The 14,418-nt window shown below is 37.3% G+C and overlaps 1 protein-coding gene across 1 annotated transcript in view; it reads left to right on the top strand.

The window, feature by feature from the left end:
* PLSCR2 (phospholipid scramblase 2) overlaps nt 1-14,418 on the top strand; it is a 42,275-nt gene that overhangs the window by 22,021 nt on the left and 5,836 nt on the right. The window contains exons 5-6 of the mRNA XM_077159131.1: nt 9,378-9,539; nt 13,890-14,051. Coding sequence (XP_077015246.1) covers nt 9,378-9,539; nt 13,890-14,051 — 324 coding nt within the window. The remainder of the gene's footprint in view (nt 1-9,377; nt 9,540-13,889; nt 14,052-14,418) is intronic.

The raw sequence follows: 14,418 nt of genomic DNA, 5'->3' as shown, positions 1-14,418 counted from the left end.
TCTTCTTACAGTGTCCTTGGAAAAGGAAAAGATTTCAAATTTCAGGCAATCTAATTATCATGTATATCATTTTATGGTCCTTTGTGTATGTGTGTTCAACCTAAGAAATCTTTGCCTACTAGAAAGTAACAAAAAATCTCTCATGTTTTCTCCAGAGTTCAACATTTAAATCTGCGTTCAATTTCAATTAAATTCTGTGTACATGTGAGGAAGGTTTGATGTTTGATGTTCATCTTTTGCCAATTTGACATCCAGTTATTTGAACAGCATTTTTGGGGGAGAAAGACCATCTTTTTTCTTTAAACTGTCTTGATACCTTTCTTGAGAACAACTACTAATATATGTGCATGTCTATTTCTGATATCTATAGTTCCATGGGCTTATATATATTGATTTACATATTAATCCTTATGCCAATATTAAGTTGTTTTGACCAACCTAATTTTAGAGTAAAATTTAATATCAGACAGCATAGGTCTTCCAATTTTGTTTTTATTTAATTGTTTTGGTTCTTCTAGGTTCTTTGCATTTTAAATAAATTTTAGAAAAATATTTTATATCTTTGTCTTTTTGACTAAGATATTGATTGGGAAGGCATTGACTCTATTGATAAATTTGGGAAGAATTAATGTCATAATAGTGAATTCTCTATTCAATAACATGTTACTTGTGTGACTTTGGTATTAGGGTAATACTGGTGTCATAAAAAATATTTGAAAATATTTATTATTCTTTTCTTTTTTTAAAAAGATCACGTAGAATTGAGATCCTTAAAAATTTGATTATATTCCTCAGTGAAGCCACTTCAGTCTGGAGCTGTGTGTATAAGTGATTTTTGTTTCAAAATCAAAAGTTTCTTAATACATATAGGGATGCTCCAGGTCTTCTACTTTTTGTAATTTGAGTCTTTCAAAGAATTTATCAGTTTCATTTAAGTTGTTGAATTTATTGGCATAAAGTTGTTAATATATTACCTTATTATCCTTTTAAGCTTTTAGATTATATACTAATAATTCCTCCTCCATTCCTGACCTTAGTAATTTCTGTTTTATTTCTTTTTCCATGCTTAGTTTAATGAATGTTAGTAGTCATTTCGAGGTCACATTTGATTTCATTTATTTTCCTTATTTTCTGGTGCATTTCCTATTCCATTGGGGTTTTTTTTCCTTTTAATTGTTATTTCTTTCCTTCTACCATTTTTCTCAACTTCTTAAATCAAAACTTTTATCGTTGGTTTTAAATTTTTCTACACTTCTAATATAAGCATTTATTATATATAAATATATATGCTGGCATATAAATCTCTCTAAGCATTGCTTTAGCTGCAAATTCGGTATGTCCTGTTTTCATTTTAATTCAAATAAAATATTTTCTAATTTATCTTTGAAGTTTTTACCTTATGGTATTAGTCTGCATCCAGTGGGAAGACAGAGACCTCACAGTATTCTAAAGAGGGAGATTTAACTATAAAGAATTTTGAAACTATGACAGGAGGAGACTTATGATGCTGTAAAGAAAATTCTAAAGGCTCCCAAGAACTGGAAGAGAGTAGCCATGGAAGGGCGGGGCTTGGATTCATTCCTGCTTGGAGGAGGTATAACTGCAGCCCAGTGTTGGCTGAGAAGTTCACCTGTTTCTCAGATCAGAGTTCGTCCACCACCAATGGGCAAGCAGCAAATCAACTTCCAGAGGGAAGGCAAGTTGTGGTCGGTGGATAGGTGCACAGATGGGGCTGGGATTCTCCTGCGGGTGTGAGGCCTGGGCCACGCAGAGGCCCTGTCCGGAGTTCCACAGGAATGAAAGTGGGTGTGCAGAGGAAGGTGGGGCACCACTGCAGTTGTGAATCCTGGAATAAATGTGCCAGTGCAGAAAGGGTTGAAGAAAGCAAACCTCCTAGGCACCGATGAGCCACATCTGGGATGGAAAGATGCAGGGGTTGTAAGGCAGCCTTGGGTGTGCAGACCCGGATCATGCAGTGAATGCAACAGGAGGTCCCTGGGAGGGTGTGACATCCCAGGCCAGGGGTGCACGTTTGCAGAAGAGGGGCGCCCTCTGAGTCCTTGCTGAGCAGAAAATCACCGTGGATGGTCTCAGAAACCTGCACTGCTAAGCAACCATGAAGAAGGAACAAGAGCAAACAAACAAATGAACAAATAAACTGCTTTTTAATTTCCCTTTAGTTAGGGAAATAAAAAGCAGTCAGAAGTAGGAAAATAAGCACATTCCCTCCTGCAATAACCCTCCAGTGACCTCCGTTGACAAGGGTTCACACAGTGTTCAGTGTGTAGAAGAAATAGAGCCCGTACATTATTGCAGAGCTGGTGTTAAAGAGTGAATTTGGATCTGAGAAGCAATACGGTGATAACAGATGCAGTTGTTTAGAAATATATTGCTTAACTTCTAAATTTTGAGGGATGTTCAAAATATTCCTCTTATTGATCTCTGGTTAAATCCTCTTGCAGTTAGAGAATATATATCATACCATTTCAATCCTTCTAAATTTATTGAAAATTGTTTATTGGGACAGCACATGGACTACTTCATGTGAACTTGAAAAGAAATTGTGCACTATTGTTGAAATGTTGTGTGTCACCGAGACCAGTTCAAGAAACAGTATATTGAGAAGAAACAGTATGCTATTGCTGTTGGATGAGCTGTTGTATGTTAGTGAGATCAGGATTTTTGTTAAATTGAGTAAATTTCTGATATTCTCACTGATTTTCTAGCATCACTCTATAGTGTTTAATTAGTGCATGAAAATTACCCCAAACTTTAGCATTTAAAAGCACAAAAATTTACTATCTCACTTTAAGAACATCAGAAATTTGGAAATGGCTTAGCTAGATGATTTTGGCTCAGGATGTCTCACAAGGTTCCAGTTAAAATGTCATCTGGGGTGGACCACAGTGGCTCAGCAGGCAGAGTTCTCACCTGCCATGCCAGAGACCCGGGTTCATTTCCCGGAGCCTGCCCATGCAAAAGAAAAAGTCATCTGGGCTGTAGTCTTTGGAATGTTTGACTTGGGATAGAGGATGTGCTTCCGAGATGGCTAACGGACATGGCTGTTGGCAGAAGGCCGCAATCCCTTGATAACCGCTGGCAGGAATCCTCAATCCTCTGCCACAATTTGACTTTGAGCACCTTGACTATGATGCAACTAGGTGTGATTTTCTTCATATCTATCCCCGATGATATTTTATGAGCTTCCTGAATCTGTAAATGTATTCTTTTTCACCAAATTTGGGGATTTTTAATCACTATTTGTTTAAGTATGTTTTCTGCCCCATTCTCTCATTCTGTGACTTCAGTTATTGCATGTTAGGCTGCTGGATATGATCCTACAAATCTCTGAAGTGCTACTCATTTTCTTACTATTTTTTCCTTTATTCAGTTGGGCAATATCCATTGGTTTGAGTTTGCTGACTTTTATGTTAATGAGCCCATTCATTAATAATTTTTTATTCCTGAGATTTTATTTTTCAATTCAAGAATTTGCATTTGGTTCTTTTTTTATAGTTTTATTTTACTGCTGTAATTTCTTTATGTCTTTTTTCCTGATGAGCACATTTGACTTAGTTTTTTTACATAATTTTATGTAATGATTAAGTTCACGTGTCGACTTGGCCAGATTATGGTGTCCAGTTGTTTTCCAAGCAAGCACTGGCTTGAATGCTGTTGTGAGGCTTTCATGGACTTAAGCCATGAGTAACTTCACTGCATCTACGGTTGATTGCATCTACAACCAAGTGAGGAAATTGCCTTCAACAATGAAGTGTGTCTCATCCAGTCAACTGAAGGCCTTGAAAGGAGAAATGATGATTTCAGCAGTCGGAAGGGAGAATTTCCATCTCTTCTTCAGCCAGCCAGCTTCTCCCAGGAAATTTCATTGAAAACACTCATTGGCATTCCCAGCTTGCGGGTGGCCCTGTGGAATTTGGACTTGCCCATCGCTACAGTCACATGATGCAATTCTGATAAAAAATCTCATGGTATTTATAGATTCTCCTGTCAATTCTGTTAAGCTAAAGAATCCTGACTAATACAGCTTTGGTGACAAGAATGATTCTTGAGAAACAGAATATTAAAAATGAGTTTTCTGAATTGGTTCTGGGGCTTTTGGAATTGGTTTTTTAACCTGATTAGTTTCAAAGGCACTAATTATTGTATTTCTAACAATCAAGATGGCACTGATAACCCATTGCATGAGCTACCAATAGAGATACACAGAAATTCACCACTGGATACGGCTACTAAAATGCTTAAAGGAATAAAGGTAAAGCTCTGGATTGGAAGGATTTTGATACCTTAACAGAATATTTTGGAATTAAAAGGTATAATTATGTTGGCTAGTTTTTCCTACATACACTGGATATAGAAGTAAAAGAAAGGGATGGGCTCAAATATTCAGATTCTCAACTTAGGAGCCACTTGAAGGATGTGAAATTTTCCAAGTGTGCTCTGAAATAAAATCATATTCCATGTAATCACAGACTTGAGATTTCTGAAAACTATACCCAGACTTTCATTGTGTGAGTGGCTGAATCACAGCACAAACTAAATTCCCAAACTTGCAGGGTATTTGCTGTTAAAGCAAGGGCCTTGATTGGAAATGAGCAGGATCCTGAAAATTGGAATGGGGACATATCAACCCAGATTCTGGTCTTTGCCAGATAAAACTGTAATGGTCTGCTCTGAAGAATCAGCCTCTCAGCCTCCAATCTAACTTGAGGAATTTGCCTGAAGAGATTAATCCCACTGTGCCTGATAAACCTGTAACCCCATCCTCTGAGGAAACAGTCTTGATGCCTCTGTTTGAACAGATTAATCCTCTCACACCAGATGAAACTGCAATGGCATGCCCTGATATAGTTGGCTTGCAAGACACTTCTAATTCTTTTCTTCCAGACATACAACTAGCATGAAGTCCCAACAGGCCCCAAAATGGGAATTCAAGAGGAGGTGCACTACATGCCAAAAGGATTGAATGATTTTTCCATTTTTTCTAAACAAAACTCAGAGGTGTATACATGTAGGAATGGGCTTAAGGGTATGGAATAATGACGGGAGTAACATCAAGTTGTATCAGGCTGAACTTGTTTACATGGGTTATGGGTCAACTAAGCAGAGATTCTGGATTCATTGTTTTAGCGTGAAGGGTTAGAAAAGGCTCTAACAATTTGAGTGATTGGGTGAAACATGGACAAAAGGGTGGCCTACATTGCCTGAGCTCAAAACGCCAGAAATGCCCAGGTATAATGTAGATGGGGGAATCAAAAGACTTACAGGGCGGAGGACTTCTGGGGAAGAAGCATAGGAAACTCTAGGACTCACTCCTCCTCCAAAAACAATAGTGGACATGCTAAAGCTGTCTGAAGCGACTGTCCTGGGGTTCTGGAGGCTAGAGATGCAATGTACAGCATCCAGGGAAGAGTTAGATGAAGACTTGGAGAAACTGCATTGAAGAATCATGAGTAACTCACTCTTTGAAACTGCCAGTGCCCATCCCCCACACTCAAGGTGAGCCACCTCAGGTCCTGTCCCTGGCTGGCTGGTGCAGACAGTGAGGGAAGTGGAAGCCTTCTTCCCAAAGAACAAGGTTGGGGGGCTGGGGAAAGGCTAAGTACTGATCACAGCTTTTGACCGGAAAATTTAGATTGCTGGGTCCCAGTTCTGAATCACTATTTTAACCCACCCCAGACAGGGCCACCACAGCCATTGTTTCAACTCCAGCTGCAACAGGGGTGAAGCAGTGGAGGTTTAAAGATTCAGGTTCTCTTTAAGGCTGCAGGAAACAGTTTGCTGAAGAGTGCCATCTCCTCAGCAGACCAGGAAGCGCAGCTTAGAGGAGCCATCAAAACGGCATTTTGGTGCCGTTCCTGACCTTCTCCTCGAGACTCTTCGGAAAAATCGGTCTGTGTCCAGTACGTGGTTGCCCGGCCTTGTTCTGGCTGGGAAATACTGATTTCTGTTAGTCCTCTCTGGGATGACTCTCACTCCAGAATTTACTCTCCAGACAAAAGAGCTAAAAGCAATGAAGGAAGAGTAAAAAAACAAAATAAATAAGAAACAAACAAACAAGCAACAACAACAAAAAAAACCTAGGGAGGCCAAACAAAACTGGAAGAGACCAATATTCCTGAAGAAACAACTGAGGAAAGGAAGCTTTCTCTTGGGGGTGAAACAATTGCATAAACAGTGCAATCTTCAAAATTCTTCAGCATACCCAGGGTAAGAGTCAGATGAAGAAGAGAAGGAAAAACATGATCAGTTAAACATGGAACATGAGCAATTCTAAAGGTCTAGAAGCCTTATCACAAAGCCAACCAATGATAGAACCCTAGGCAAGAGAGAGAAACTGTCAGAGTAAACTCATCAAGATAGCAGATGCTTACACATCAGTGAAATATGACTATAGAAGAAACAGGAAAATATGACCAGTTAAGGGAACAAATTAAAACTTCAGTGGAGACAAAATTTAAAACAACTTATCAAAAATGTTTAAACAAATCTCCTAAGTAAATACAAGGAAAATATGGCTAAAGATATGAAGGATATTAAGAAGACACTGGGTGAGCATAAAGAAGAATTTGAAACTATGAAAAGAAATGAATGAACTTATGGGAATGAAAGGCACAATAGAGGAGTTTAGAATACAGTAGAGGCGTGCAACAACAAACTGAAGAGAAAGTCGAAAGGACCAATAAACGAATGACAGCATGAGGCACACAAACCTGTGATTCGTGGATGTTCCAGAAGGAGAAGATAAGGGAAAGGGGCAGAAAAGAACATTTGAAAAAATAATCACCAGAAATTTCCCAACCAATACTGAAGAAATAAATATGTATGTCTAAGGTGTGAACATATTCCAAAAAGAATAAATTCTAATAGACCTGCTTCAAAACACATACTAGTCAGAAGTCAAATGCCAAAACTAAAGAGGGAATCCTGAAAGCAGCAAAAGAAAAGAGATTCATCACACACTAAAGAACCACAATAATATTAAATGCCTATTTCTCATCAGAAGCCAGGGAAGCAAGAAGACAGTGATATATTAAGGTACTGAAAGAAAAACGGTCTGCCAAAAGTTCGCCACCTGGCAAAACTGTCCTTCAAAACTGAAGGATAATACTCACAAACAGAAACTGAGAGAGTTCATCAACAAGAGACCTGCCCTACCAGAAATACTAAAGGGAATTCAGCAGATTGAAAGGAAAAGACAGGAGAGAGATGCTTTGAGGAGAGTATAGAAAAGATTATCAGTAATGGTAATAAAAGTGTAAAAAGAGAGACAAAGATAAGATATGACATATACAATGAAAGAATAAAATTATTGAAGTGCTGACTTTACAGAAATTGGAAAGAATACAGGGGTCACCAGACCCAAACAGTTCTGAAAACCTGCAGGGAAAACTCCATTGGATTTCTAATTCTGAGAGCCATTTATCCTCAGGGCTTTAAAAAGTGGCAGTCTCGCCTTTCCAAGGGCCTATGCAGAGGCCCTGCTCTCTGCAAATGCTGGGGTAAAGCTTGTATCACTGGAATCATTGGGAGGACCATTTTTTTCCTCAGTTCCACCCTCTCCAAATATCAGGGCAGCACCCAGGATCTCTGCCATCTCTGGAGCACATGCCCAACTGCTCCAAAATAACAGACTGGCAGCCAGGCTTCCCCCAGTCTCTGATTTGGGTGCCCCACCTTCTCTGAGGCCTGGGGTCAAAAACCTCTCCCTGACCAATGAGGCAGAAGGCTCACCCCCTACTTCCAGGGCACACTCACCTCCTCCATGTGTGTGGATGGGTCCACTCTCCTGTCCTGAATTTCCTGGCTCCAGACCTTAGCCTCTGAGGTTCTGCCTCTGAAGTTATTATTTCCTTAAGATTGTCCCTTTACTGTCCATTTTAGTACAGATTTGCAGTAGTTCCATTCAGACAAATCTCGGGGAAAAAAATATATAGATTTCCCATGTAGCACACAGGGATCAAAGCATTCAGACAATAGAACTTTCCACAGATCCTTTCTAGATAACTCCATTTCTAATCTTGGCTTTTCTGAAATGGAAGATTGGCTCCATCTTTGGTTAAATACTCATATGGGGCTCTATTCACTGGGGTCTCCCATTCTGGAAGCCCATAATTTTCCAGACCATCAATTTCTATTTTCTTTGTATTCAAGAGTTCAGTTTTCAGCTTATCTCTTCCCTGTCACATTTCACTATAAGTTGCAAAGAGAAAGTAGGCTGCACTTTCCTCATTTAACTTGGAAATCTCTTCAATTAAGCATCCCTGCTTGTAGCTTTTAAAATCTGCCTTCCATCTAAAACCAGTACTCATCTTTGCCAGATTTCTATTCTGCAATTTACTTTTAACATATAGCAATGTAACAGAAGATTATATTGATATGTATAGTATGTCTTCATTATTTTCAACAACTACCTATTAGTTCGTTGCATGGATGACCATAATTTATTCATCCAGACACTATTTATTCTACTGAACAGGTATTTAATTGACAATGAAGATAAAACATTTCAAGTAATTCATATTTTCATTGCCATAGAGGTATAAAAATACTTATCATGTTAGGTAATAAACATTTTTTGTTTGATTCTATTTTAGTTTGCTATCCTGCTCAAAGCAGGAACCATGCAATTCATTGGTTTTATAATGGGAATTTATTAGCTTACAAGCTCATTATTCTTAGGTCATGAAAATGTCCAAATCAAAGCATCATCAAGACAATGCCCACAACCCTGGACCACTCTCTCACAGGGCAAGAGCAGTGACTGCCATTTGCCAGTCTCTCTGTTCTCTTCCAGGTTCCATTGCTTGAAGCTTCTTGCTTCTGTGGCTTTCTCTCTTCATCTGAATTTCATCCACTTATAAAAGACTCCAGTAAGAAGACTAAGACCTACCCTGAGCCATGCCATTACTTAATCAAAAGTCCTACTTAAATAAGCTTACAGCCTCAGGAATGGATTTGCTTTAACACCATGATTTTCTGGGGTCCATACAGCTTCAAACCATCACACACAGGGATGGCAATTTACAAAATGATCCTCGTAAGATTCTGAAATGGAACTTATTATTATCCGTCTTTTATAAATGGAAAGTGTCATTCAGAGAGTTTAGTGACTTGTGCATGTTTCATGCAGTTAGAAAGCTGGAGAGCCAGGTCTCAATTCAGGAGTTTCAACACATAAATCCTGAGCCATTTCTTTCCATGCTTATTCCCAAATAATAAGACATGACAGAAACACTTACATTGCTGTTCAAATATATAAAGTGTTAGGTAAAAGCGTAGCATATAACTAAACATAAAAATGTGTTGCTTATAAATCTATCTGTTTTGATCAGTATTGTATTTTCATACTTTTGCAGCTTAAAGTTGAGGCTCCTCCTGGTGAAAAAATTGGATATGTTTATCAAAGCTTTCACCCATTTTTCCCAAAGTTTAAACTAAAAAATGAGAATAAGGAAGATTTAATGAAAATCAGAGGTCCATGTATGGTTTCCAGATGTCTCATGAATGTAAATTTTAATGTGAGTAATTCATTATGCTTTAAGATTATCATGTTCAATTAGTTCATAAATTTGACTATTTTCTAATGCCTAAAATGAATAAATGTGACCAAAGTCATAGAAAATTTAATTAAACAGGTTGTTATGTGTTACTATAACTATTTGCCTATTTTTTTCAAAAAAAAGTTGACTTTCTATTTCAAAGTGTCCTAGTTTAATTAAGACTTACAAATTCAGGCTTCTTGTAAAGCATATTTTTAAGATATCTTTTAAGTATACAGTTATCAAACAACAAGTTTGGCCTTTAATATTTTATTGAAAGGAAAATTGAGATCTATTATAATGGACAATGAAATAATCTGGAGTTACAGATAATATTAATGCTTATTAAGGTAACTTTTAATTTTATAAAATTATAATATTGTGATGATATAATTTTTAAAACTGTAAGTACTTACAAATTTACTCGTCAGACCATGTACAAAATTTAACTGTTAATAAGGGGGTTTAACCACTAAAATGTACTGTATATAATTTTAAAAACTGAACAACCAATGTATGTTGCTTCCTATTGAAACGGAGCTCGAAGGATATTAAGGAATGATGAGAAAAAAAGAAAGGAAGAAAGAAAGAAAGACACAGACGGGCTCAGGGGGTCTGAAGCTTCACTTTGCATCAGACATCAGACTTCAGACAACTTTATTCTTATCCAGACCCTGCTTTAACACTGTAGGGTGACAAAAGGCATGCATGCATTGCTTGAAAGAACAGAGAGCTTATTTTTCAGTGCTCTCTTCCTTCATACTTAAACATAACCATTTACGGTAAACATTTTCTTCCCAGACTGCTCTACGTAACAATCTCCACAGTTTACTGCCATCTCCTGAGGCCAGCTGCTCCCAACAAATTCTGCAGGTCTTGTTTTTAACACTTGGCTCCTACAAATGTACTTATTTAAAGAAGTAGATTTCTAAACAACAGAGAATATTTTTTCAATTTGATTAAAGGTTACATATGAAAAAGAGCAGTATTAGCCAATCTTTCATCAAGGATATTTTAAAAAGCATCAAAATGCTTAATCAGAAATTTGGCCATAGTCTAACTAAAATGCTACAGAACTTTTTTCTTCTCTAGAATTATGTCAATTCATCTTAGTGACGCTGATTCTGATTGACAGCTTCATGTACTGATTAATTAAAGCATATTTAAGCAAATGAATTATAACAATAATATTGTATAGTTCAGAAAATAATAAAACGGAAACCCAGGACCCTATTCTTCTCTAAGAAACCAATGGAATAGTGTGGTCTTTACAAAAAACTTGAAGCCAAAGACACTGGTTCAATTTTACTGCCATCAGCTAATAGGGTGTTTTATCTTTTATTATAAAAGTGCATTGTTGGGAGCGGTGCAACAGTGTCTCAGTGGCAGAATTCTTGCCTGCCATGCCAGAGACCTGGGTTTGATTTCTGGTGCCTGCCCATTTAAAAAAAAGTGCATTTTTTTGTAATTTTCAGTATGACGCAATAAATTTTACTTTATTTAGTTCCCAAGAACTTTCTCTAAGATGTATAAAAAAGTTCTTGATTCTCCTAAGTTTGAAGGAAAACCATTTTAAAGCTGATATTCTTGAGTAGACTCCAAAAGTGAGAAAAGTGGAAGGGAGGTCACAGATTCATGAGGAAGTCACTGTGTGCCTGAATGTGGACACCCCCTTTACTACCCTGGGCTATGGGGACGAGAAGAGAAATGAAGCGGTAGTTACATATAAGGCTAGGTCTGGAGCGAGGCACGTCAGGTACTCACCTCCGGCTCAGCATTTAAGGGGGCACCAAAACTCCCAATATTTGAGATAAATAATACTTAAATGCAATATTTTTAAAAATAAAAATTCAGGCAAAAAAACCCATGTTCAACAAACCCCCAAAATTTAAATAAAAACGGGCACTTTCTCTGTATTTGTGTAACTTGCCTTGCTGCCTTACTGAATGGGGGAGCAGAGTAGAAAGGGAGGCATTTTATGAATGGTGCATGCTTAATATGATTGGCTTTTAAAGGAAAGTAACCAAGACAGAAAGATAGTGGAGGTGCAGCAAAGGTTGCTGTTCTAGTCTGCTAGCTGCCGGAATGCAAAATACCAGAAATGGAATGGCATTTAAAAAGGGGAATTTAAAAAATTGCTAGTTTACAGTTCTAAAGCTGAGAAAATTTCCCAATTAAAACAAGTCTACAGAAATGTCCAATCAAAGGCATCCAGCGAAAGATACCTCGGTTCAAAAAGGCCGATGAAGTTCAGGGTTTCTCTCTCAAGTGAGAAGACACATGGCAAACACAGTCAGAGTTTCTCTCTCATATGGAAGGGCACATGGTGAACACGGCATCATCTGCTAGCTTCTCCTGGCCTCCTGTTTCATGAAGCTCCCAGGAGGTATTTTCCTTCTTCTCCAAAGGTTGCTGTCTGGTGGACTCTGCTTCTCATGTCTATGTCATTCTGCTCTGTCTCTCTGAATCTCTTATTCTCCAAAATGTTTCCTCTCTCACAGGACTCCAGAAACTTATCAAGACCCACTCAAATGGGTGGAGACATGGCATCACCTAATCCAGTTTAACAACCACTCTTGATTACATCACATCTCCAGGAAGATGCTCTGATTACAGTTTCAAGCACACAGTATTGAATAGGGCTTATTCTGCCTTTATGAAATGGGATTTAGATTAGAACATGGCTTTTCTAGGGAACATACATCCTTTCAAACCAGCACAGTTGCCTACTTAATGAGCCTAGCCTCTGACTTGGCATGGGACCTAAGATGCATTTATACAATTTGCCTCAAACTGGCACAGAGAATCCCATTCATCACAACAGGAAAGAGGCAGGAAATGTTAATGTGGACACAATAAGTTCACAGGTTTGCTTTATGGGAGCTTAGTAAGTTCATTCTCAGTGGCTCCTATTTTCATTGCAGTGTAAGATATGAAGATGAAGGGTATAGCATTTTCTTTTCAGAGTTCTGAAAAGACTGGAGTGAGGTTTGACATGGTTAAAATAGAGAGTGAGAGACAGTGATAAGAATACACACATAGAAGGATTGTCAGCATCACTGAGGGCCCAATTGAAAAGCATAACTTTATAGTGAAACAAATATTCTGCCTTATTTGTTTTCACAGAGAAGTTCACTAGAGAGTGGACATAGATAAGGAAAGCAGTAAGATTTGTCCCAGATAAGAGTTTAATCATGTGTTTTTTGCAAGGAAATTCAGGATATTGATAAATCCCTTTACCTCAAATTCAATGTGGAATTCATTACCAATCCATTATCTACTGACTATCCCTCTCAAATATCTCTCAAATCTATTCAACTCCTTTTCATTTCTACTGCACCATCCTAACCCAACTCTGCATTATCTCTTGTCTATACAACTGCAGTAGTTTTCATATTGTTCTTGCAATATCAATCCCTGTTCTTTCTTCCATCTTTTGCATTATGGCTAGACTTCTTATCATAGAAATGCATATCCAATAACTATCTCTCTACTTAAAACTCTTTCATATTTCTCTTTCCCCAAATTACTTAACACTACCTACCAAGCCATGTCTGACTTAGGCTTGTATACCTCTCCTCACTCATTTTCTCCAACTAACTTTGCTCCTGCCATCCTGTCTCCCAACTCAGGGCCTTTGCACATATTGTTGATGCTCCCTAGAGTTGCTCCCTCACTAACTGCTACTGATATTTCCAGTCTCTGCTTAAATAGTGCATTCCTCAAGATGCCTTCTCTAAAACCATCTCCCAAAGTGTAGTCTATCTATTATCTACCTGTTGTGCTCCAGCATATCACCTTACCTTTTCCTTTATGGCACTCATTGCAAGGCATTATTATGATTTATCCTATGCTAATTATTTTATAATTATTTATTTTTTACATTAAATGAATGAATGTATGACTGTTTCTTGGTTATGAGAAGTGAGGGGTAGGAAGTCTGACTGGGTAAAGAGGAAATGGTAGAAAGATTCAGAAAATTAATATCTCTTATTAAGTGCAATAGTACAGATAGCTGTAAAATAGTTGAAAAGTTGGTGGTTTTCATTTTGTAATTAAATTAATGATCAGATAAATTTATACTAATTATATGTATTTATTTTATTTATAATCCTGATCAATTGCATATAATAAATTGTCAAAAATCTGCTTTTAGATTAAAAAGTCTATAGATGTGGCAGGCTATTATGTGTCCATGTTGCATCTTCTTTTTATTGCACTGTGATTATAACTCAAAAGGCCCATGTTTAATAATTAAAATTGCTGTGGGGATATTTTTTCTTTTAATTTCAGAGATTTTCTCTTATGATTATAATTTCTTCCTTTTAGATATTGTCTCTGGATGATGAAAAGGTTATTGGAACTATTTCAAAACAATGGACCGGGTATGTGACAGACATGTTTACAGATGCTAATAAATTTAGGATCCAGTTTCCATTTGATCTTGATGTTAAAATGAAAGCATTAATGCTTGCAGCAAGTTTCCTTATTGTAAGTCTATTTTTACTCTATTTCCCACATTGAAAAAATTGTACTAAGCGCCTTCTTTTACATTTCATTTAAAAATTTATGAATGGTTAATGTAGAAACTACAGATATATAGAAATGAAAATGTCAATCTTATTTATAATTGTATCTTAGAGGCAAAATGACCACAAGAAATTACCTCCTGAATCCAATTATGAAATGACAGAAAATTAAACAGTATACTCTTAAAACCAAATGAAACAATAAAGGATGTCATTATCAAACTTCTAAAACTTGGAGAAATTTATGAAATATGTAAGACATCCAGGAGCAAATCTCTTGTTGGAAAAAAAGAAATAACACACAAGGCAAAGCATGTTCAGAGTAAGAC

The sequence above is a fragment of the Tamandua tetradactyla genome, chromosome 5 (assembly GCF_023851605.1).
Source record: "Tamandua tetradactyla isolate mTamTet1 chromosome 5, mTamTet1.pri, whole genome shotgun sequence".
Classification (NCBI taxonomy): Eukaryota; Metazoa; Chordata; class Mammalia; order Pilosa; family Myrmecophagidae; genus Tamandua; species Tamandua tetradactyla.
Note: the sequence above shows the minus strand (reverse complement) of the source record. Positions and strands in the feature narration are given on the sequence as shown.